Here is a 26,697-nt window from a genome sequence, read left to right on the forward strand (position 1 = left end):
ATGTCCTTCAAATGACATAAAACAACATAAAATTCCAAAATCAACACAATTTTGTAAAATAAAAAATGTGACGTAATGAAAACCGCAATGATATACATTTAGACGAGTCAATTATATAATTCCGATATTTTAACTGATTGACTGAACTGTGTTCTCAGGACATTTTCATAAAGGTAAAGTCAATTTACTAATTACAATTTCAGTTGTCTGAAACTATAGTTTAATATTTTCTGAAACTATAGTTTAATATTTTCTACTGGGTCAGTGTGTTAAAAGAACTAACTTTTTTGGTGGAATGTTTAATTAAGTAATAAATAAATAAATAAGGTAAATAATCAAACGAAACATTTAAATAAACCATCAAACAGGATAAATAAGTAGCATTTTAATATTAGACACATTAAGAACACATAAATATAGATTATTCAACTTTACAATTTTCAATCTAAAATAGAATAAATGTATTATATTCAAAAAAAAAAAATATAAAATAAAAGATGTATTTAATTAATAAAGTAAAAACAGTACAACATATTGTAAAATATTATTACAATTTAAAATAATTGTTTTCTATTTTAATATATTTTAAAATGTAATTTATTCCTGTGATGTCAAAGCTGAATTTTCAGCAGCCATTACTCCAGTTTCATCACGTGATCCTTCAGAAACCATTCTAATATGCTGATTTACTGCTTAAGAAACATTCTTATTATTATCAACGTTGAAAACAATTGTGCTGCTTAATAATTTTTGCGTAAAAACTGATTCAGAAATTATTATTATTACATCAATCTTTTCAAGTCTTTACAGTTTCTAATTTGATGCATCCTTGCTGAGTAGATGTATTCATTTCTTTAAATAAAAAAAAAACCTACTGACCCCAGACTAGTACAGACTGTCAACACCTACAGTTACCTGTGTAGTAGCCGTAGTCTGAATCTTCTTAACCTCTTTATCTTTGCCATCATCATCTGATTTCTCTGTGTCTGATGTGGTGCTGGTAACATCTGCAGTGTTCTTTACCCCGGAACCCCCTGGCTCCAGATCTACTGCCACTGTCTCTACCTGCCCCGGGCATTTAGACAGGCTTTCCCCTTCAGAGACACTAAAACCACTCAAAGCAGGCTGCATCTTAAAGCGGTCATCCTCCAAAGTCGTTGGGTCAGCGTCCAACTCTTCCGAGCTCTTCGTCATGACTGCCAGAAGCCCAAGGTCTGCACTAGAGCTGGTATGGACCTGAGGTTTCACTCCTGAGAGCAGAAGAGGTTCAAATGGTCCCATCTCAGGAAGGAGGTTTTCTCCCAAGCCGGTCGCCATCGTGCCAAAATGGAAGGTGTTGTTGCTGGCAATGTCTTTTTCGTCAACCAGGGTGATGAGAGGACCTGAGCTCTTGTCTTCTATGGTGGCTTCGGGTACCAGCATGCTGTTTACACTGCTGTTTAGCTTCTCCACTGCAGCCGAGTAGACGTTATCCAGAAGAGTGTCCACTTTCACCAAGCCTCCATTTTCTATTACAGGCAGGAGGTCCATGTCATCCATCTTGACCTCTGTGGCCTCAACCTTCTCCGCTTTGATATCTACAAGCAGGTCGTGAACTTCAACATGGACACCTGTTTCTGGGTTCTCCGCATCCAAACATTTGGTTTCAGTCGTCTCTGGTTCATCCGCTTCACTCTCAGGAGTCTGGGTTTGGGAATCCGGGTCCAGCTCCAGAGTGCCTTTGATGGCCGAAGCCTGGTCAGAAAGCCCCGAAATGGTGCTGACAAGCCCCTTCTTCCCTTTCTTAATGTTCTCCTCCTCCTGCCGCTGGTATTCCTCATACATTTTTGCTAAATATTCCTTGTGAGCTTCATATGTCACCTGCCAAACAAAGAGTAGTGGCAAGTTTAGACTTCTTCTTAAATACATCCATCCATCCATCCATCCATCTATCTTATCTCTAGATATCCACATCAGTATTGACCGATGAAAAAGCTCACAAGTTGTTTGGCTGGTGAAAACTATCTATTTACTTTGGAGTGGGCTATGGAGAGTGTGTCCACCCACACACGCCAGCCGCCCCACTCGTGCTTGATGGCATGGTAGAGGAGAATCCGGAAGATGTTGTAAACCATCTCAGTGATCTTCTGCTCCTCTGAGTTCTTAGGGTTAATGTAGCCGAGAGAGAACATCCAGTCCTGCCAAACGGAGCACTGCAGCAGACACCTGTCACACAGAACATGAGATGGATTAAGCTCGCGGCAGTCACTCGTGTTAAACCCTTCCTCTCCTCCGCAAACATCTCTTCTAACATCCTCAAACGACAGTCAAAGCTGGACCCTAATTCACAAATAGACAAGTAACACAAAGCAATTTCAGCCCCAACCTCCATTGAACTTCAGATCTGTGAGGTGACTGGCAGCTATCTGAATAACACCTGAAGCACTTTGTGTTATTCACCGTCATTTTTTTTTTCAGTGCATTGTTATATAAGAAATGTATCTTTGACTGAGGCAGAATTAATTAAGCTTGCTCCTTTTGCTTAAACACTTCAGGTTGTAAGATATCATTTGGAACCAAGCTAGTAAGTGTTAAACATGTAAACCATTGTTACAAGATTAGTTCACCCTGAAATGAAACTCATCCAACTTTCATTCAGTGGAACACAAAAGGAACATTTCTGAAAAACTTAATCAGTTGCTTCACGCTGAAAATTAATAGGGACTTCAAGGCTTCCAAGGGACCTTACAAAAAGGACTCCAATTAAAGTGGTCCATTTAAATACTGCATTATATTCAGTCTTTCAAAGACACGATCGATCGATTTGTGTGAGGAATAAACCAAAATTGAATTTGTTGTCGACAGAAAATCTTGACATCTGCACCAGTTCCACTTGATCAGTTCTTAAGCAAAAGAACCAATGCCCAGCTTGTAAAACAAACTCTTTTTAAAACAAATATTTTCAATGAATCAGCTGAACTAGTTCACAAAACGGATCTGAGCTGCATTTCAGATGATAGTAACTACTGCCACCAATGGTTTCTACGATCTACTTTGGCTTCAAATGCTTTTGGTAAACACAGCTCTGAAAGATTCGTTCAAGAACCTGACTGATTCTGATTCTTGACATTGGTTTTTAATTCAGGTGAACTATTCCACTACTAGCGAAGATAAATGTCTGGTCTAGTTACCAAAAACTGTTTATAGATGTTTCAGGAAAGCACTTGGGAAACATAATGACTTCATCTAGTCTAAAAAGCTTCTTCCTTTCAGTTCTGAGTGGCTCACTGTAGAACTTAATGATGGAGATGATGAAATGTGGTTATAACAGACTTGTGACGGCGCAGAGGAGCACGCAGCATACGGCTTTGGAGAGAAGAAAAGGAAAACCAACAGCCATAGGACAGCAGCGAGACTCGAATGTGTCACTGAAACATCTGCTGCGAGAGAAACACGGTGAGAATTCGAGGATTATTACGCAACATGAGGGTGCCCGTTAAACACAACAAGAAGGGAAAACGTCATTCTGTTTTTCCGCTCTCTTTTCTTATCCGTTCACCAGGCGGTTAATTGCTGTCATGGGGGAAGGGGCGAGAGAGGAAGAGACCCTCACCGTCTGTTCTCACGGCTGTTACTGAAGAGCTTGATCATGTCGGACAGGAAGAGACGCCGCACCTCCATCAGGTCCGTGCTGGGCGAGGAGTTCTTCAGCAGTGTGGCCACCACCTTAAGAATCACTGAGAACAACCAATAGAAAAGCATGCATTAATCACTCAGCAAACAAAAGTAGAGTTTTGTCTGTTTGGCACAGCTGCGAACCAATGAGCATGCAGTCTCACTAACTGACACATGAAATGGGCATCCCTGGCTAAAGTCTATGTGCAGAAACAAACATTTAATCATTCACTAGTAACCTTTTTTTTACGTTCACAGATGTCAGTAAGTGTCTTAACACCAGGCCACAGAAAGAATAAATGAGCTGACAGAAAGAATTACTTGGGTTCTGGATCTTCACGGTAGAGTCGGGCTCGGCATGTGGCTTGTGGACGACCTGTGTGCAAACCTGCTCTGTCAAAATCTAGACAGGAAACGGATCAGATGAGACTCATGAATGCATGGTAATGGGTAAATACAGCATAAATCATCAAGCAGCACAACTGTTTTGAATATTGATAATAATAAGAAATGTTTTTAAGCACCAAATAAGCATATTAGAATGATTTCTGAAGGATCATTTGACATTGAAGACTGGAATAATGGCTGCTAAAAATTCAGCTTTGCCATCAAAGGAATAAATTACATAAAAAAAAATGTAATTAACTGTTTAAATGTAAATTAACATACTGTAGCAAACTGTTATTTGTGTCACAATAATAGTCTTTTTACTGTATTTTTATTAAATAAAGGCAGTCTTGTTAAGCATAACAGACTTCTTTAAAAAAACGTAAAAATATTACTTAAAATAATTTCTATATTATTTTATGCATGTATATAAATTTAATAAATGTAATGTTAGTTTATATAATATAACTTAACATTTCTGAACATTACATTATATAATATAACACTAAGGACACAAATTGTCATTTAAATATCTTTTATATTTAATTTTTTTTACATAAATAAAAAACCTCTCTCTCTCTCTCTCTCTCTCTCTCTCTCTCTCTCTATATATATATATATATATATATATATATATATATATATATATATATATATATATATATATATATTATATATATATATATATATATATGGGTATATACAGCATTATATACACACACACACAAACACATACACACACACACACATACACATACATATACATACATATATATATACATATACTGTACTGACCATTCAGCATGCAGGACAGAGATAACCTTTTTAGATTACCTCATATAGTGTATTGTACGTAGTTATCGACAGTGTGTTGGAGTGCAGCATGAGTCGTTCTCCAAGTAGTGTGAAGAGACTGTTTGTGTGCATTATTTCCACCTTCCTCCTGTGACAAACCACACACACATAGAAGACATACTGTAGTTAGAATGCAAGCTTTCATACACCTCACAGCTAGTGTCAAGCTAGCAGGAACAGGCCTTGATGGCCACTGAGCTTGGCTCCTTTTCAGTGGTGTCAGGTACAGCACCTTCAGTTTTTCTCACAGAATAACGAAGCAGCCACCTCATACTTAGAGAACTGTGACTTTCACAATCACAGACTACCCAACAGCAGATCATGCTGAGACACTGTCAGGATGCTAAGCCTCCTAAGTGAGGTCCTGCCCAACAGCAGGTACAGTAAAATGGCAACCAGAAAAGAGTATGTTTTAAAGTGCTTGCGAGCATACAGGATGGTAACCACTCAGCGATGGATACACTTATGATGACAAAAAGCAAATGTTGATTGTATGTGCACTCTAGGCTAACTGCAGTACAAGTCTGCAAATGTCATTGGGTTTGTTAAGCGCTAAAAACAGTTCAGATGGCCTTTACCGTTTTAAAAGCTCACTTTAGTGAGTGTGCTTATCTGCATTTGACACAGCATTCATTCTTCCGCTCAATCTCATATTCACAATAAAACATTAGCTTTGCAATGTAACTAATCACCATCAGGAACACACACACCATTTCCCAATACTAAATACTATTATTGAACACTACTATTATTTATATAAAATATCATTTATTGAATAATAATATTTAATAAACAACAACAGTCATAATACTTGCTAGGCAATTCATTCAAAAGTACAAAGGTAGCGTTCTAATATACAGCATTTAAGTTTCGTTAAATATAACGTGAAGGGTTTTTGCCCTCATCCAAAACAATTTGCTCTGGAACAAATAATAGATTCATGAGACCAATTACACCAAAAATATTATATCTCATGTTTAACCGCTATAGAGACATCAGAGCCAGTGGCACATTTCAGAAGAGCTGGCCGAGGTACACATGCTGCCATCAGGAATAGTTTACATTATTTACATGTGAGGGCAACATAGAAACGTTATGTAATGCAAAATACAGAACATAAAGCAAAGAAAAGTTGATTATGGTTGCTGAGCAACGTCACAGCTTAGTACATACAAATGACACAAGGTCATATGCGTATTTATCAGCCAGAATCCAGAGTGAATAACAGGTTTTTTTTGTTTTTGTTTTTTTTTGAGTCTTGTGTTTTACATAATGTGAATCTGTTTTTGCACTGATGCCAGATGAATTCATGTTTTAAATGAATAAAGGTACTATCTTTTGGTTTGCATCCATAACAACCCAAAACAGTCATTTTAAATTCTAATATTTCACAATATGCTGCTTGTATTGTTTTTATTTATTCACTAGTTAAAAAAAGCTTCTGGGTAGATTACTGTATCTGACCACAGGTACCAACAGCCCTGGAGCCAAATGGAGACCATTTAAAAATAGCTTTAAAATTTAATAAACACATTACTGATGAGGACTCTGTCCATATGCAAGCACAGATTTCACCTTGTCGGATACACTTGAGAAAAAATAGGAGAGAGAAGAATAGATGCACTCACTTGTGGCCTAAGTGTTTGAGGAAATATGCCAGAACTTTCAGAGCCTGAACTTGGATACTTTCACTCTTGGAAGCCAGTAGTTTGTACACCACCCTGAAAAGAAATGAAATTAAAACCCAAAAAAAAATAATAATCTTAATTTAGTTCAATAAATTTCATGGGAAAAACAAAGAACCACTGGGAAAATGCCAAACCCTTTTTTTTTTTCAGTTCATCATGTGTCTGCTACTAAAAAAATTAGAAACTGGCAGACAGTAATAAGTAATACTAGAGAGGAAATGGCATTGTGTAAAACACCATGTAGCTGTTCATCAAAGTCATATCAGTTATTTTTAGCCAAACCCAAAACTTCAAAAAGTAACAAAAAGTAAAACTTGCAAATAACTCTTATCAAATCCATCTATATTTCATTAGCTTGACATGCAGGGTGTGAGCTTTATCCTGCTTGTCAGAAAAAAATAAATAAATATGGAAATATCATTGCAATTCCTATGTTGAGTCCCATGAATAATAAATGATTGTATCATGTAGGCAAACTCCATCATCAGAGACTAGATGAAAAATAATGAAATTTGACTGTACGTGTGTGAACTCAGATCTCACCGGATGCCGTTCCTCTTGTCAAAAGCAGGAATCATGGAGGCAGAGTGCTCCGACATGAGAGCCACCAGCAGCTGAAGAACATCGTGGAGGTTCTCATCCTGAACAGAGTAAAACACATAAGCATTTAATGGAACCCTGTGCTCAATTCAATTCAACTCCAAAACTAAACCAAAAGTTTTTAAAGGCCAAGCTATTCTTTAATGGGAATATTTTCTACATTTTAGAATAATAGTAAAGCATGACAACTACTAAATAATGGGAATATGTAAAGAAAAGAAAAATAGTGACTGAAAAATGTTAAATGAACAGTAATATTGAAAAATATTATTACAAATTAAAATACCCACTTTCTTGTTCTTTTTTTCTCATGTGATGTCAAGGCTGAAATTTCAGAAGGCATTATTCCAGTCTTCAGTGTCACATGATCTTTCAGAAATGCTTCTAATATGCTGATTTGCTGCTCTATAAATATTTCTAATTACTATCAATTTTGAAAACTCATATTTCCTTCTTTTTCCTTTTTTTCAATTCTTTGATTGACTTAAACTCCAAAAGAAAATAACATAACATTACATAATTTATATGTTTCTGTTTTTTGGGGGGTGATTATTATTAACTATCTGGCCCGAATTAATAATAATATAATGATTTAAAGGGGCATAAAACTGGGCCATATATATATATATATATATATATATATATATATATATATATATATATATATATATATATATATATATATATATATATATATATATATATATATATATATATATATGTCAGATTCAAATGCTCTTCTGATGGAAAACTGAAATAGGTGAAGACTCACCTCATGCATGGTCAGCAGGTAGTTGAGAATACTTTGAAGCTCGTCTTCTTTAACACCTCGGTCCTGATGAATATAATAAAAATAAGAAAACACTGAACAATGCTACTCTTGCAATATGCTGTTGCTAAACCCCCAGCTGCACTTATAAGCTGCTACCGACATCCGCATGCTGACAGACTATGAAATCTAAATAGAAAAAAGAAGATAACACACAAAATATCAGTTATTTCAAATTCATTGAGGCTGTTTGTGTTTGCTCAAATTACTGTTCACGGCAAATTTGGGTCCTGGCTTTTAAAAGCTGTCTCTTATTATTAGGAAAGCAGCGTGAACCGTCTGGTTGTAGCGGTGCTGATGAATGTACACATTTTCCATTACTGCAAGAGCACAGGCAGCTTGAGAGCTAATTGTTGTTTGCTCGTGCCTTGGCTACCTGACAGATTTTGTGATTTGTTAGCACTGGTCTGAACAAGTATACACATTTTCCTAGGGTCTTGTTAGAAAATTGTAAACAGCTGGGACTGGTGAATGAGAGCGAAAACATGCCAAAGCAACAGCCCCAGAGCTCTTGTTCTCTTTACTTTGACAAATCAATATATGTGTATTTGTGACAGGCACACAATTAAAATTAAATTCACTCTATCATTCTGAAAGGTTAAATCTTTTACAGCAAGGTTATATGTCAGGTCCTGTAACATAGCCTTCACTTCTTCATATAACAATGACCTACAGTGTGATCAAAAATAAATAAATAATTCATTTTTTTAAATGTATGTATTGAATAAATATAAATTATTTCTTAAATTAATTTCAACTATTTTAAAACAGCAACAAATGTAAACAATAATTCATAATTGTTCATTTATATTTAAATAATTAGAAAACATTATTAGGACAAAAACGTATTTTATTTTATCTTATTTAAAAAAAAAAGAAGTTTTATATTGAGCAGGATATATCAGCTTTTTAAATGTATTTGAGCAAAAATATTGCAAACATAAATGACTAACTATTCATTGTAATTAAAACAATTAAAAAATATTTGATAAAAGAAAATTTGTTTTGTATATTGTTTTGTATTGAGCATGACATTCCAACTTCCCAGCTGATTTTTAGCCTTACCAAAATAAAATAAAATATTAATAATTATTAATTATAATTTGTCCTACTCAATATAAATTATTTTATACAATTATATATATATATATATATATATATATATATATATATATATATATATATATATATATATATATATATATATATATATAAAAAACTAATTATAAAAAAATTAAATATATTGAACAGGACATTTCAACTTCCAAAATGAATTTTAATATATACAGTATATTGATGAGCATGGGTACATACATTATGATATCATGTCTCATTAAATTTTTTCATGATCCTGTTAAATTCAGTTCTATTCCTGCAGAGATGTTTCTGATATGGCTGATATTATAAGTATTTATCTTGCTACGCACTACAGTTAAACTATAGTTAATATGCTTTCAAGGGTGGTAAGATTGAGGACAGATGTCAAATCATTATATTTGTATTATTATTGTATGCATATGGTAAATATAATCCAGTTACACAATATGTGATCGCATTAAATGCTGCTCACCTTCAGTATGAGCTGTTTGAGGAAGAGCAGCATGAAGGCTCTGAGGGAGGCGATCTCTTTCTGCGAGGGCCGAGGACCGTCTACTAACACAAAGTCACAGTGGAACGGTTACAACAAACCGCACTATCTCTCAAAAACGTGATGTTTAATGTTTCACAGACACTGGCGTTAAATTCGTAGCAACAGTGTCAAAGAGTGTCTTGCTCTCAGTCAGTGGAGAGCCACTTCTAGCAGTCGAGAAGAGCTTTACAGAAGAGCCAAGCCCTTAATAACTCCAGACAGAAAGACAGTGAAAGTTCAACAGGCCACAGTTCAATTCAGCAACGTCTGCGATGGTCTCTCATCCTCCTAGAGCTCCTTTTGAGCACAGTGTGCATGTGTGACAGCTTTTCATTTGAGTGTTTCACTGCAAATGGTCTAAGCATTGATATGAAATGAAACACAAATTGATTAGCTGTCATATTCACAGATTCATCTCAGGAGGTCTGATCACCACTAATCATTCGTTACTTCACTGTCTGAAGTGATCAACTTCACTTCATTCAACATGTCTCTTTCCCTATTCATTTGATAGCAGCAACCAGCAATTTTTGGTAAAGTGATACAGTATGTATCTAAAGGTTTCATTCATCAAGAATTGTGAAGCATAATTTTAAGCACCTGGAGCTGTTTTTCCCTTTACCTCAAAATAAAGATCAACATGTCCAGATTTAATTTCACTATACATTTCTGAATAAATTAAGGCACTCCAGTTACTCATTATAAACATAAATATTTATTTAATATTAAAGTGGATATTAAATTATCCAAACATGCATTGAATAAATACACTCAATTTTCTTAATTTTTCATCCAAGTTTTTGTCCTATGCTTTAAATTAAGCTAATTTTATCCGAATGATTTAAGTATTTAACTTGTTTTAAATTATTTTAGTTGGCAACTATGTGCAAAATGACTTAAATTAATTGAATACTGTAAAACATGTTAACTTCGACATGTATTAGACAGGTAAGTTTGGTAAAATACATGTAATGAAAACATCTTCAGATTAATTATAAGTATTGTCACCTAACAAAAAACAATTAGAGACTGTTTACAATATTGAAATATGACTGACACATGTAGATCTGTGTATTAGCTTCATTGTCTGTGCAAAATAAATACTATGCTTGTGTTGTAGGCGTAACTGATTAATATCATTTGCAGAATACGCATTTGACTGAACTAATCAACTCACGAGTAAAGCGATTTTAATCAGTTTACCAGGGTTCAGCTCTTACAGCTCCAACATATTTTAATTATTGTCAAAAGTGCCTTTAATGTTGATAACGGAAAACAAACAACAACAGTAAAGATTTCATCAATCATTTCATTGACAAGATTAGCATTGCTTTTATTAAAAATATTATCTAGTTTAGTTTAAGCATCTGCAATTGATTTTACATTGTCTGCATCCTTAATTCAATGTGATGATCTTTAAAGCAAGCACTTTTTAGAGTGAGATCATGGGATGTTACCTACCCGGTCAATATGTTGAGTGATTATATAAAGCATGCATATTTCTCTCTAAAATAGAACCCCCCTAAAAATCTAAACAAAATAGATTCCTTAGCCCACATTAATCAGCACTGTCATTATAGTAATAAAAATAACATCAAACATATCATTTCATTAGTAAACAACATAATCTGCAATCTAAGAGACTTTGGAGCAACTGGCCATAGATTGGTGCCAAGTTCTTCTCCAAATTGAGCAAAACAAAGGGAAAAATGTATTTGTAAAAAATTTGGCTGTCTACTGGATCTCATCAGAAGATCAAAGTCATGATTAAAGCAAAACTAAACCGATCAATAGAATGACTGATATCTCTTTTAATTAAAAACACTTCTTCCCGTACCATTTAATTGATTTTGAATATGAAAACTCACTGCAAACGCTGTCTCTTATTTGCAAAAGAATAATAAATCTGCCATGGCGTCAAACAGATAATCGATGAATTTGTACTCTCACACGGTGCACTCTTAAGTCATCCGATCATCCTTAAGATCGGCCCAAACTGCAGCACGTATCAAAACAGATCTGCAGGACATATACAGAAATTAAATTAAAAACGATCCCTTCAGAGGGTGTAAATGTTAATCCAGGCCACAGAAGATATGCTGTAATTTGTTTTGGAGTCATAATACGACTTGGGAAAATGAAGTCAAAAGGAGGGAAATGTAATCGTGCTCCTGGAGTTTCACACAAAGCTTTCACACAGCAGAACTGGACTTGGGTTTTGACCGGCTAAGCATTAACAAAGGTGAGTAACTTTACATAAGTACATGAACGTAAATACTCCCTCACTTCTTGCCAAAATACCATAATCCATAATATCACTTTCTTCAGTGAAAATTCCATCGCTTCTGATTCAGACAAGATCACTTTTTCACTAAAGAAAGTAATATTATGAACAAATGGCTCATATTTTTAGCCGGGCAAACTAGTTTGAAGTTAAAACATAGTGAATTTGTTTCTTACAAACACAACTTGTCATTTCAAGAGACGTTTTACTGGATTGACTGGAGTGGTGTGGAGTACTTATTGTAATGCTTTTATCGACTATTTGGACTCTCATTCTGATGGCGCCAATTCACTGTAGAGGATTCATAGGTGAGCAAGTTATGAATGCTATAATTCTATACATTTTCATTATTGGATGAACTATTCCTTTAACATAAACTGTCTTCTTCTACATTCCTTCTCTTCAGAACCAGTTTGTAGTAACAAGAAGGCAACAGTTTAAATATGTTTCAACTGTCAACATGTTTCTCCAACTAGCTAACCAAACGACAACACACTCGATTTAACTGCACAAACATCTACAGACAGCTCTATCAGCGTCTCGAGTACTGAGGTTTGTTATATGCAAGAACTAAAGTTAAGTATGCACAAAAGGACTGTTCGCTTGTCTGCTTGATGCTTCTTGAGGGAGTCTTTCTATGTTTTCCAAAACACTGTTGAGAAAAGACTGTCTGTGCTGTTGAAAACAATAAGCAGGAGTGATGCATGACTTTAATCTGTGAGGTCTTGCTTTTAGAGAAAGAGTGTGTGAGAGAGAGAGAAAGGTTTGTGGTTAGCTGATGTGACTACAATGTAAAACAGAACTCTTTGTTGCAGTAATTGAACACTTCATTATGTTATACTGCTTTCTCTATAACCCATTCCTTTGTGGGGAAAAAATAAATAAAAATAAATAAATAAATAAATAAACCTGCATTTGACATATGAAGAATAAATCAATGTGGACTGCCACAGAGAACCACCTACTTGGCAAGCCACAGACAAATTATTTTACATGCTTTAGAAGAGCTGCTCAAAGACCTCTTCACCTGGAGTGACTGTGAAACGTGTTTGTGTGTTTCTTTGTGTGTCACGGGGGTTTGGAGGTTCATGATGGTGTATTAATCTCAGTGCCAGCTGTTCTTTGAGATAAGATAAGTCCTTCATCTTCTGCACTTGTGGGTTTTTGTGTGTACACATGTGTTGTTTAATGTCAGCCTGAACAATAAGAAAAATTCAATATCTGAGTGAAAGTGCTAGCAAATCTGTACTACTCTCTTCAAAAATATCACAATTCCTGAATTTGTTATTATTTCCAAAGATCTGCTTTATTAACATTTTAAATGAATGAATGAATTATATATATATAGATCTGTCTCAGAACCAAAAAAAACAAAAACAAAACAACAACAACAAAAACGACAATTGCATTGTTACAAAATATTAGTTAAAAATAAATGCTGTTCTTTTCATTTTCAGTTTCTGTTGATTGTAGAATATATTTTTTTTACATTATTTAAAAATAGATCAAAATAAAATGAAATAAGTAATGCAACAAAATGTATAATAACAATTTGGGCCGGGACTTTAACGCGTTAATTGAGATTAATTAATTACACAAAAAATAACGCGTTAACTAAGATTAATTAATTACAGGAAAAAAAATTCCCGTGTTTTTAATAACGTATTTTTGCACCGCGGAACGTTTCTCACTGGATGAGTTTCGGCGGGACCGACTATACTGGAGCACCAACTAGCGTTCGCATATCACCGCAGCAGCACATCGAGCCTCAAGTATCACCTCAACGCAAAACATATAGCAGCTAGCGTGGACTTTACACTTTATGTTGAACTATGTATTATTTTGTCTGTGCAACAGTTTATATTGAACTCTTTATTGTTTTGGCCAAGGTTATTGAGAGTTGGACTTAGTATGTTATGGCCTCTTAAGCAACAGAGAGATGTTTTCTAATAGTCAGTGTTCCAATGTTCTGAATGTAATTGACAGTATTGTGTTTTACTTTACAGAAGGTTTCAGCACATATAAGCTTCCTGAATTTCTGTAATGTACTATTTCTAAATTGTCTCTAAATATGCTATTGCTACACTTCATGGCAAAAATTGCACTGGTCTGCTAGACTTGGTTGAACAAAAATAAACAATATTTTGTTGCTTAAGCTTATGTATTCAGTCATTATTCAATGGTATACTATAAATCTGTGAAAAAAAATACTTCTCACTGTTCTCAGGTCAAATATTTATATGCGATTAAAATGCGATTAATTTCGATTAATTAATTACAAAGCCTCTAATTAATTAGACTAATTTTTTTAATCGAGTCCCGGCCCTAATAACAATATGTCTTTAGCAGCATATTAATTTGATTTCTGAAGGATCACGTGACAGAGTAAAGGCTGCTGAAAATTCATCTAAGATGTCTAAAAATAAATCACATTTTAAAATATATTCAAATAGAAAACATTTATTTTATATTGCAATAATATTTCACAACATTATTGTTTTTCCTGTATTTTTGATTAAATAAATGCATCCTTCCAGAAACATTTTAAAAACATTTTAAAAATCTTACTGACCCCAAACGTTTTATATATACTGCCATAGATGTTCACATAGGCTCATTTGTCTTAACTTGCATTAAAAAGGTTTCTGTCACATAAACTTATGTTATTTACAACATCTTAACCTCCACATGAAACTCTCAGTATGAAATAATATTTTACTACATTGCTTCTACATTCATAGACAGCATAAGTCAAGTTTAAGTGCTTTAAGTGTATTTCCAGTCCCTGGCATCCTTAAAAACAGCATTACCTCTGACCACTAGGAATAAAAAGTTTTTTTTTTTAAATTAGAAAAAAAGTCCCAGGCCACCCCTGCACCATTCAACTACAGCGGCGATCTGATTCTGTTTGTGTGTGGAATCCAAACAAGGCTCACGGGCTAACAACACAAAAAAGCTTCAGCTAAATCAGAAATCCAATCTACTACTAAGCCAAATTACAGGCTTACCCATATATCGCTTCGTGAAAAAAAAAAAGGAATAAAAAAAACTCACCAAGTTCCCTAATTTAGAAGTGGAGGGTTTTATTGATAGCAAAAAAAAAAAAAAAAAACCTGGAGAAAAGCAAATCATGACAATCTGTGAAGATTTGCTATTACTATCCCTCAGACAATTAGTTACTCTTTCTTCAGGCTCACATGAAACACACTAGAATCATTTCAGATTGTGATAAAGACAGATGGTATATCTAACGAAGATTACACAGTAATCATACACATTTACTATTGAAGATTATTAAGAATAAAGAAGATGAAATACTATCTTGTCTTGAAAAGCAGCAGGCACAGAGAATAATAGACCATGATAGATAACCGTGAGCTCAATGCGTCCGAAGAACATGTAGTCGATTCATTTCAGCATTTATCTGTGCAGCTGTATCTCCCGTGTGTCTCTAGCGCCTCGTCAACAAATTTACAGACAAATACACTACCGATCAACTGGTTGAGATCAGTATGATTATTATATATATATTCTTCATTAATACTTACATTTAACAAGGACTGACAAAACTGATCAAAGACTAATTAGACAAAATACTAACATTTAAAGATTTAATTCTTTCTACCTTTCAAAACATGTTTGAAAATCATGTTTTCCTCAAGAATATTAAGAAGCACAACTATTTTTAACATTGATAGTAATAAGAAATGTTTCTTGGGCATCAAATCAGCATATAAGAATGGTTTCTGAAGGATCATGTGACACTGAAAACTGGAGAATTGGCTGCTAAAACTGTATTTATTTACTTTTATTTTTATGAAAATGTGTTTTATTTGTGATAAATGTATTATTATTATCTATTTTTACGTTAGTAAGGTAGTTGTTATGTTGCATGCTAATAAGCGACTAGTTTACATTAAGAATTAATCCCTAATTTAAAGTGTTACCAAATGTGTTTGCCAGCTAAAAATGAGATGCAGTTGATGATTTGGTAACTATACTTAAAGGATATTTTTGTCAAAAGATAACACTTACGACTAAAACAAAAAGCTCTGCAAAAATAAGCACTGAATATTCAAAAGTAGCCATGCATCCCTGGTGCTAAATTGTAATCTATAGCTCTTGATGCTTCCTTTTGTGCAATATCAGCTATGGTTATGCTTTGCTCATATTTTGCACAGAATCCAGATCACAAAACCTTGCAGGAGCAGAATAAAACAAATAATTGAGAACAATTAGATTTCCCAGTCCCACAGTGAATGTGCAAGCATGCTGCATCTCTGAAATCCTTTTAATCTGTCTGTCTTCTGCTTATTAAAGTCACTAAACGCCATCAGGCTAACATGAATTCCTGTATAGACAGTCAAATTATGCAGAATTATCTCTTGAGGCAATTTCTGCCTCTCTGTGTTTTAACAAACAACTAAATTGTTCTAAAATGGTCGAGAGCATAAAACAAACTCCTGACCTTAAAGAGAGTGATTTATTCAGAGAATATTTGTGAATTATTCAGAGGACATGAAAGTCTAAAAGATTCTAGCTGTGGGTGCTTTCAGCTTCAGCAGGATTTGTTTTTACAGATAGAACAGTGGACGCTCTTGCATGAGGAAAGAGAAACAGAATAGAACAGAGGAAAGAGAGTGTGCACCTGAAAGTGTTATAAGACAGGAAAGAATAGAAAAGTACAGTTAAAAGCCACGATCTATAAAAAAGGCAGTGAAGAGACAAAAAGAAAAGGATATTTTCAGCCATGAAAGGCTAGTTGTGTGCTTCCCAAGGTGAGCCATGTGGAATTCAGCCCACATGGATACTTTAGTGTCTATCACAGTGTGAAGCTTTCATGGGTTATTACTCTTCTGTGCTCTTTTCTACCTCTGTACAAAGGGTTTAAAGCATGGCTGAATTGGTGGGAGAGAGAAATTGTGCCAAATTTTAGGGAAAAGGACCAGCATGAAGCTTGGATTATTTAAAAGTGCTGCTTCTCATCAGGAGGTGACAGCGGCGGGGTGAAAATCCGAGCCAATGTCGTCACTCATAATAACTGCGGACATGACGAGGAGACAGAAAGAGTCCATGAGAAGCACTTGTGGGTGCATGGGGAGTTCACATAAAACACTTTTAGTCAAAGTGGAAGATTGACTGAGGTGAGGTGGTAAAACAGTCAAAGTTTTATGTAATTCAACAATGCTAAACTACATTAAAAGTCACTCTCAGAAACATGAGACCAACCTGCTGAAAAACTTAACCCTGAATTAGTGTCCCTACTAGGTTGTTTTAGTTTATATTTATTTCATGTTTGCATGTTTGAATATAGTTTAAAAACTTGACTTAAGTAATTCTGTTATTTTTTAGCAAGAAATATATATTTTAAAAAATATAAAATAACCAACATGAATACATAATAATACAATGTATTAATATGATTATTATTATTATAAAGTATATCATACGAGTGATACTGAATGGTTAACATGACTGCAGGTAATAGTAAGCATATGGAAGTTAAATATATGTTTGGCCATTTTTATTCCTGCAATAACTTTGGTCAAAGGTTACAAGTGTTTTTTAAAGAAAAATGATACAGAATAAAAATGAATTAAAAATGTTCAAATTAAAATTAAAATGTCACAATTTTCCAAAGTACCACCGAAAAACATGTTTTGGAATTTGTTTAACAATAATTAATAAAAGTAATGTATTATTTTACATATTTAATAATCATACCTAATAGGTGTCACTCCATTTTTGTTCCTTTATTGCTTCAGAAAAGTAATTAACAGAATACCAAATTGTAATACATTATTAAATAGTGGCTGTAAACTGTAAAAAATATTAAATAAAACATGCAATCTATATATACCTTTATATATAATGTTTAGGTCTAAAAACATTAGTTTGTTTATTATTGTTCATTGTATATTATTTACATGAATTTAGATTAATTTATTAAGATAGAAAGTGTGTGTGTGTGTGTGTGTGTGCGCGCGCATGTTTTTGTGACGTATCAGGACACAACTCTGTATAATGACATGGGTATGACACAGGTATTACAAGGAGAAGGTGACTTATGAGGACATAACCCATGTCCCCATTTTTCAAAACGCTTATAAATCATACAGAATGAGTTTTTTTGAGAAAGTAAAAATGCACAAAGTTTCCTGTGAGGGTTAAGGTTAGGTGTAGGGCCATAGAATATACAGTTTATACAGTATAAATGCCATTACACCTAAGAGATGTCCCCACTTTTCACAAAATTAAACGTGTATATGTGTGTGTGTGTGTGTGTGTGTGTGTGTGTGTGTGTGTGTGTGTACAGACCCAGGCCTTTGGCTGTGATGCCACTGATGTGGGCCGGATTCACAGCCCAGTAGTAATACTTCAAGATGTGCATGATCTGCAGCACAGTCCCCACTCGACGGATGGTGTTGTAGATGGTTGCTGTGCCAATGAACTCTGCTGAGAGGTACGTGTACAGTGAGAGCTGCACCTGAACAACAGCAACACACACACACACACACACACACACACACACACACACACACACGGTTACAAAAGGTTACAGCTGCCTCAGATAAGAATACAAAACACTGATGATTACTTTTCATTGTCTTTCTGTTGCTTCTTAACTGCATCCCAAGATCCCTCATTACAATTCATTTCTTGTTGGATATCTATGGGAGCGACACCTCTGACCCGGCTAGCTCTGCTGCAGACCAGCAGATATGGTTAATATTTTAGGGTGAAGCCGAAAGTCAGAAGGTGCTGTGGCTTGTTTGTGAGCAGCAGGTCAGGCCTGACTAGTGATGCGCTGCAGGAGGACAAAAAACGCTGATGGCATAACTCATCCAATTACAGGCCACACATGCAGGCAGACTGGGCTCTCCAGTGAGGACAGGAAGGGATGATGGGAAGGAATGGAGGGAGGATCAAAAACATGATGCAAGTCCATGAACTCCTCTGGCCTGAGGAGAGAGCACTGCTGCTGCTGCTGCTTGTGCTGCTCAGTTCATTATCCTCGACTAGTCTCACACTCCCTCTCTCTCGCTCTCTCTCATTCTTTCTGTTCACTTCCTCTCTTTGCTTTTCATGTCTCTTCATGTTTTTCTCCTACAATGTACTCCTTCCTTCCATCCTTGCTTTTTTTGTATTCATTCATCTATCCATGTTTTCTTTTTTCTTGTTTTTTTCTCCTTTACTTTTATCTTCTTCCCTTTTTCTTTTGTCATTCTTTCTGTACTACCTACCTTTTTTTCCTTCTTTTGTTTTCTTCATCACTTCTTTTCTTTCATTCTCTTTATTTTCCCTTTCTGTCTTCCCTCTTTCATCCATATACCCATTTTTCCTTTCTGCCTCTTTTTATCCTTTTTCGTGCTTCCTTCAGCCTCCTTTGCTCTTTTCTTTCTTTCTTTCTTTCTTTCTTTCTTTCTTTCTTTCTTTCTTTCTTTCTTTCTTTCTTTCTTTCCAATGCATTCATCTAGCTGTTCAGTTTTCATATATATATATAAATATTTTTTTAATTTTCTTTTTCCTTCCCATCTTTTGTCATTTCTTTTTTTTTCTCACATCTTTTTTCTTTCACTTTTTTCCCTTTCTATATTTCTTCCTTCCATCATCCATATCCATTTTTCTTTCTGTCTCAGTTTTGTCCCTTTTGGATGCTTCCTTCTACTTCCTTTCCTCTTTCTTTCTTTTCTTTCTTTTTTTCTTTCTTTCTTCATCTAGCTGTTGATTTTCACCTTCTCTTATCTTTATTTTATGTTTGCTTTTTTCTTTTATCTGTTAAGTTTTCATTTTATTTATTTTCTCCCCTTTCTTTTGTCACAAATTTTTTTCCTTTTCTCTTCTTTTTTCTTTTATTCTTTCTTTTTTGTCCCATCATTCATCTATCCGACCATCTCTCTCCTTTTGGACCAATGGTTTTTGTTTTGATCCCGTATGTGTTATGGTCTCTCCTTTATTTAATCCTGACAGTCAGCAGCCGTGCAGAGCAACACATATTAGCAGCACAGAGTCTGGCCTCTTTTAGGAACGCCTCATCCTCTCCTTCATGGGTCATAACAAAACAGGGTCGAATTAAAAAAATAAAAATATTCAAAGCTTGAACGTCACTCTAAATCAACCAGCCATCTGTGACAACACTGCAAATGCTCACAAGACACTGAATTGTAAATCTTTTTTAAAGAAAACTCTCACTTTTCTTCATGGCTGTGATTTTCTGGTGAATGAGGTGACAGACTGTGAAGTTGTCATTGTCAAAAATCCTGAAGAACAAGAAGCAGTTTGGGAGCAGTAAGCTATTTCAGTATTAAGCTTTCCTTGAGCAAAGAAGTGTCTGCTTTTTAGATGACACAACATGAAACTTATTAACCAAGAGAGATTGGTATCAAAGTCGATATAAAAAGGAGAGATATAAACACTTATTTTACTTCTACTTTAATTTCAAGTGAAAAAGATATTCAATGAGAATGCACTGAACAAAATGTTCTGTTTGATAATCAATAAACCTGTGACGTCGGACAAAAAAATCTTCAGACACAGCACATGTTGAGTTTAGTTTGTTCTAATGTGAACACTAAAGAGTTCATTCTCTGCCTCATGTTTTCTTCTGCAAATGTTACCCTGTGCTCATCTGACGGGTCACTGCGGTCTCCTGACACCAGTGTACTCAGAATCTCCTAATTGCTGTCATATTTCATCGGGACATACCTGAGTATCTTCTGGAAAAGACATGCCCTTGCTCACCTTTGCGGGTATGTGAATCCAAATAGCTGCGTTGAACAGGATATGGTCACAGAGTTGCTTGAGGAGAGGCACACCATGGCTAAGGCCGTTCAGGTATTTGGCGAAAGCGAGGAACTGCTCCACAACGGCCCGGGTGATGTGTATTCGAGATGCCTGAGAAACAATTATGAGATTTTTTGTCTCCCAAACCAACCTCTAATTCTCAGTTTCCTTATAAAATAAGTGAACCAACCAACATCTAAAGCTTGAAGCCGTCACTTGACTTTGCAGCTAAACAAAGACTTTGACTTTTTTTATAGAGACTTTCTGTGTTGTTAGTCTCAGCTGGCAGCTGAGGTCCAGACATGTGCGTGGTGTGACACAGGAGTGAGTAAAAGAGACACAAACAGATGGCTGGCTAAGAGTGAATGGGTCATGTAGCTCAGATTTACAGCTGCTGCTGTTAAATGACAGAATGAGTCTTTTACTCAAAAGCCAACTTCAGATGAAGCCAAGGGTATATGGAGACTATGAAAAAAGGACAGCTATAAATAAGTAAAGATAGCGAGCAGAAAAGAACATAATGACACTGGGTTAATTTGTATGTCATTGCAATAAACCCATGGACAGGGAGGAATATAATAACGCTGTGTAACTAGCGTTCACCATAGAAATGGTGAAGTGTGTGTTTGCCATTCATCAACCATAAATGCACCATTCCTAGCAAGTGAATTTAATGCATTTTTTTTTTTTTCAGCTCATGCTTACAAAAGCTTGAGTCAATCAAGGTCATGACAACTCCTTCAGAAAAGCACAAATATTAATACTCTTTTACCCTTTTAAAGAAAGGAGCAAGTATTTGTGAATCGAGCAAACGCACAATTTGTCCATTACACATCAAAATCCCTTGAGTTTTTGCTGTTTTTAAGATATTTAGTGTTAAAATACATTCTCTTATCCAAATTAATGCACAAGTATAAGACATTCATATAAGCTGATTTCCCCAAAGAGTGTAAACAATGTGGTGCTTTAAACATTATTCTGTTTAGTTGACTGGCCCAACATAATAGCTATGGCTCAACCAATGCTCCTGGCCATAGAACTACCAATTTGTCTGAACAATGGTTGGGGAAAACTTATTTCTAAATTATTTTTGAAATTCTGTTTTAAAAAAAAATTGCACACTTCAGCTTTAACCAATCTAAATATAAAGAAAAACAAAGAAAACAGTGACATCACCTTTTCCAGCAGGTACCCAATTACCAGGAAACCCTTCCCACCAAGCATCTGCTCTTGCATTGCCACGGAGCTCTTGAGTAGCTCGAACAGGAAGGCCAGGAGTGTAGAACTGTACAGAAAACATCTCATTACACAAATATACTGGGTAAACTATGCAGATCCAAAATCTGCATTGACTTGCTGACCAAATATTGATGGAATGGATGGTAAAAACATCCTGCACTTGATATATTGCTTAGGTTATTGGCTGATATTATTATTATTTCATTTATCCGTATCAGCTAAAATTGGATATTTAATTGTGGATTCATTTATATTTAGATTACCTCTGTCGTCATCTAAACCGAACCTACAGTTGATGTTTAAAAACACTATTATTTAATAACACTTAAATTTAATGTTTAACAAATCTCAAAATAAATATTAATTTTGATGCCTAAATTTTAATTTTAGTGTTTTATTAGAATTTTTATATCTAACATTTACTAGTTATTGGCCATAAAATACAAAAATAAATAAATAAATAAATCCTACTGTTTAAAGTTTTGGGGTTGGCAAGATTATTTCATGTTTTTGAAACACTGAAGCATAACAAGGGTGCATTTATTAGATCAAAAACACACACGTTTCTGTGAAACCAAAGCTGAATTTTTAGCTTACATTCTAATATGCTATTTGATGAAATGGTTGAGAACATATATGCTGCATATATTTGGATTTTTTTATGTTTGATTTTGTATTTATTCCGGATTTAAAGAGTAGATTAATCAGCATAAATCAGCATTTATTTGAAAAAAATGACTTCAATCAACTGAATGCATCCTTACTGAGTGATCCTTACCACACTGTGTTCTCCACTTGGCTTTCACTTTGCTGATGGAAATCCAGCTGTGCAAAGAGAGGAAACAGCACCTGGATACCACCAATGGAGTGAATGGCACTGTGAATGGAGTGTGTAACGATGGCCTTCACATCCTATAAAGAAAAAGAAGGAAAAATCAAATGAATTAGAAAGTAGTGGTGGATGCATTCAGTAATTTTTTGCATTATCTTGTAATATTAGCTAAACAATGCAGCATCTAATTAACTAGTGACATGACAAACCATTATGGGGTTTATTTACTGTAGCACTAAGAAAGTAGAACGCAGTCTCAAAGCATTAAGCAGACATTTACCTGTAGCATTAGAGCATGAGGCGAATGCACGAATATGGACGGGTTTTCTCTGGGTGAGGACTCCAGGCAGAGCTGAGCGTCTGTGGCTTTGGCGTTGTAAGTGAAGGAAATGCTGTTTGCCAACTTCCCGTCATACAAAACTTGCTTATGATGGTCAGCCAGGTGGATATCACTCTCTGATTTAAATTTAAAGGTGCTCTAAGGGGTAAAGAGAGAAATATAGACCAACACAGAAAGAAGATCTGGTCTAAATTTGACTCTAAAAGGTGCATAACACAAGTGAGACATGTCAAGTGAGACAAAGGTGAGATAATTCACCAAATATGACAATGTACAGTAAATTTAACATGTCTTAAAATAGTATCTAAATCATATTGCTCTATGAGCTTATTAAAGGATTTACTATTCCTTGCATGAAAAGGAGAAGATACTTTTTATGGAGTGATTAAATCTTATCCAAAGTCGTGGGAGCATGATGAATAATAAATGAGCTTGGTGACATGAAATAATCATGAAGATGAAGTAGGGGCGATGTGGGAATCCCCCGACTGAATTATCATTCATGAGATTGTTCGTGTTCTGTTGAATCAAAGGCCTACGGCCCAACACCTGCAGCACACCCCGGGTGATGATGTCATCCAGATGTGACCAGATGTGTGTGTGTGTGTGCATGCATGAGCATGTCTGAATATCATTCTATACACAATTAAGGGCAGAAAACCTTATTTTCCCCAAAGATGCACATTAAATGTTCTATGTTCAAAACTGAAATCATTTTAATATGCTGATTTTTTACATTTCTTATTATTTTCGTTGTTTGAAAATATTTTTTGTGACACATTATTTTATTGTTGAAAATTAAATATTTTACTACATATTTTTGTAGTGATGCACTAGTGTTCAATCTTTTTAACAAAATGTATATTTGTATTCAGCAAGGATGCATTAGATTGGTTAAAAATGACAGTTAAGACTGTAATAATAATATAAAAGTTTTATCTTTCCTATACATGCCGTTCTTTTATATTTTCCAATACTGAAAAAATGTGTGCATAGTGTGAAATAAATAATTTATTTCTTGCTATATTTGTATAAAACAACAATAAATAATTCTAATAGTTCCGCACCACATTTTTGTTGTCATATGATTTATTTCAATCAGTTCATTCATTATTTCCATTAATGTCATCTGAGCTACTTGACATTTTTAATCAAATTTGATGTAAAGCTGCCGTAAATGTTATGTAAAATTAGGTTATACTTTATTCTAAGGTATCCTTGTTACAGTGTAATTAAACGTTTAAGTATTAAGTAATATTAATGAATTACTGTACTTGTACTTATATGATTAGAATCTGGCTTAGGTTCACTTGCATGTAATTATGCATTGTTAATTGTTATTATAATAGTAAGTATAATTAACGTGTAACAAGGACACCTTAAAATAAAGTGTTACCTAAAATTACCATAAACAAAGATTAAAAAACAACTACTGATTTTAATTTTCAATTCTGAACAGACATAAACCTCTACATTCAGAAACGACTTGGCTCTTTATATTCATATTTCATTATCCATGTACTAACTGTGAACCAGTGTCTGTTTAAAGATGAGGGTGTTTGTAATTAACTTGTTGTCGTTAGATTATTGCCATGTGGATACAGTTTCCAAGGCAATAAACTTGATTAAAAAAAATATATAATATATATTTATTTTTTTTTAAATTTGTGAGCAAATTAAATATAGCATTATATACAAATAAAAAATATATCTATTTAGCTGTTGGTTAGCTTTATTGTTATCTTTATTCTTTTGAAAATGGAGAATAGAAAGAGAAAAAGAAACACATATCAGATTTGCTGGTCTGTATGCTTATTTTGACCTGAAAAGATGTTGTTTGGTTTACTCTGCTTGCTGAACAGAGATAGGCTAAATGTCACCTGTTGCTGGTCAGGTTGCTGCTGCAAACATATGATAGAGCACAAAGCAAATCTCAAAATCCTCTAGACGGACTGGAAAATAAATACCACAGCATGTTAATGGATGCTGACAGTTTTGCAAAAAAGCTGAAAGCACAGCATGAGAAGAAAATAAACCTGACAGAATGTCGGCGTAACGTCTGAAACACTTTTGTCAGAAACTGATGTAATGCTCACATGTTTTCTCCTAGTGAGACTTTGCAATAGCAATAGTGCATCTGTCTTCCCTGACAAAAGGGAGAAAGACAAAGAAAGGGACTAGTACTGCTTCAATCCAATTAGGGTTGGGCGATGTCTACAAATTTGGCATCGGACGATATCTACAATGAAACATCGCAATGGACGATGACATCAGCAGAGGAGAGGGTGGGGGTGGAGTTAGGGGGTGTGCCCAAAGCGTGAATCTATAACTGATTAGCACATTTATAGTTAATAATGAGAGAAGCAAACGCAGGTCTACACAAAAATCAAACGATAAAGATGATCAGAAGACAACAAGATGCTGTTCAAAGCAAAGTTCTGAAAAAAAAAACACAGTATTTGCACATCCTTCCATCAGATCCTAACATCGGGAAAGAGTGGAAGAACTTTATTTTTAATGATGATCCAGACTGTGTCAGTAGGAACTTGGTCTTTTGTTCACTTCATTTCACCATGGATTTCTTTACAAACAAGGCACAATTCTAACCAGAATTTTCTGCAATACTGAAACTAAAGGACGATGCTGTGCCAGATATATTGGATCCGACAATAATGTCGCACCACACAAGTGTGAGTAACTGTTTTTATTAGGTGATCACTATTGTTTTGCCTGTTATTACAGATAGTTTGATATGTACTAAGCATTTACGCTTTTTTATTTTACCTAAATCACAGCAGTGTCCATCTATGTCCATCAAACATACTGTTTCAATCATAGCAGTGGACATTTACTTCTGAGTCTACAATCTGCCATGCTTATTCAAACATAGTGTTTAGATGAGGGAAGGTTAGTAAATAGCCTTTTACTTCTAAATTATGATGTATATTGATGTACAAATTATGATTATATGTGGACCTCAGAGAAAAGTAAAAAAATAATAAAAAAATATATTGAATGACCCCTTCAACTTTATTTAAAAAAGAATCATGGTTTCCACATGAGCTCCAAATCAGTATATCAGAAGGATTTCTGAAGGATCAAGTAACACTGAAAACTGCTAATCTGAGACTAAGTTAATTCAAGACCACAAGTCTGATTGGGGGTCAGTGTTTTTATGCAGCTGCAACATAAGACTGCCCTTTCTGGTGAGTCACTAATCAAGTCATCCTTAGATCTGTCACATTAATCACAGAAGACCATGCGTGTCCGGGCAGTTACTCTGCATAAAGGCTAAGAAAAGCCAACAGAACAAATAATGGTGTAAAATCAATGTTGAGGGCAGGAAACAGAAGTCATTAAATACAAGGGTAGAAAACTGGGGGGGGGGGGAGCTATTTAATAGTTATTTCAACTATCACGACTTGAGAACAACAAAAACAACCCAACGCAAAGCAAAGCAAAGATAAACACAAACAAAACAAAAAATGAAGCAAAGCAAAAAAAAAAAAAAAAACGAAAGAAAGAAAAGCAAAGCAAAACAAAACAAAAACAGAAAAAAATCTATTTAAGATTTA

General features: G+C 34.7%; 1 protein-coding gene across 1 annotated transcript in view; it reads right to left on the reverse strand.

Moving 5' to 3' along the window:
- Positions 1-26,697, reverse strand: part of LOC113058655 (neurobeachin-like) — a 220,543-nt gene that overhangs the window by 138,452 nt on the left and 55,394 nt on the right. The window contains exons 9-22 of the mRNA XM_026226760.1: positions 23,063-23,260; positions 22,729-22,862; positions 21,888-21,996; positions 20,670-20,822; positions 18,246-18,414; positions 9,584-9,663; positions 7,957-8,019; positions 7,128-7,225; positions 6,525-6,617; positions 4,876-4,984; positions 3,976-4,057; positions 3,593-3,716; positions 2,013-2,205; positions 916-1,860 (exon numbers count right to left, since the gene is read on the reverse strand). Of these exons, the coding sequence (XP_026082545.1) occupies positions 916-1,860; positions 2,013-2,205; positions 3,593-3,716; positions 3,976-4,057; positions 4,876-4,984; positions 6,525-6,617; positions 7,128-7,225; positions 7,957-8,019; positions 9,584-9,663; positions 18,246-18,414; positions 20,670-20,822; positions 21,888-21,996; positions 22,729-22,862; positions 23,063-23,260 (2,550 nt within the window). The remainder of the gene's footprint in view (positions 1-915; positions 1,861-2,012; positions 2,206-3,592; positions 3,717-3,975; positions 4,058-4,875; positions 4,985-6,524; positions 6,618-7,127; positions 7,226-7,956; positions 8,020-9,583; positions 9,664-18,245; positions 18,415-20,669; positions 20,823-21,887; positions 21,997-22,728; positions 22,863-23,062; positions 23,261-26,697) is intronic.

This window comes from Carassius auratus, chromosome 40 (genome assembly GCF_003368295.1).
Source record: "Carassius auratus strain Wakin chromosome 40, ASM336829v1, whole genome shotgun sequence".
Lineage (NCBI taxonomy): Eukaryota > Metazoa > Chordata > Actinopteri > Cypriniformes > Cyprinidae > Carassius > Carassius auratus.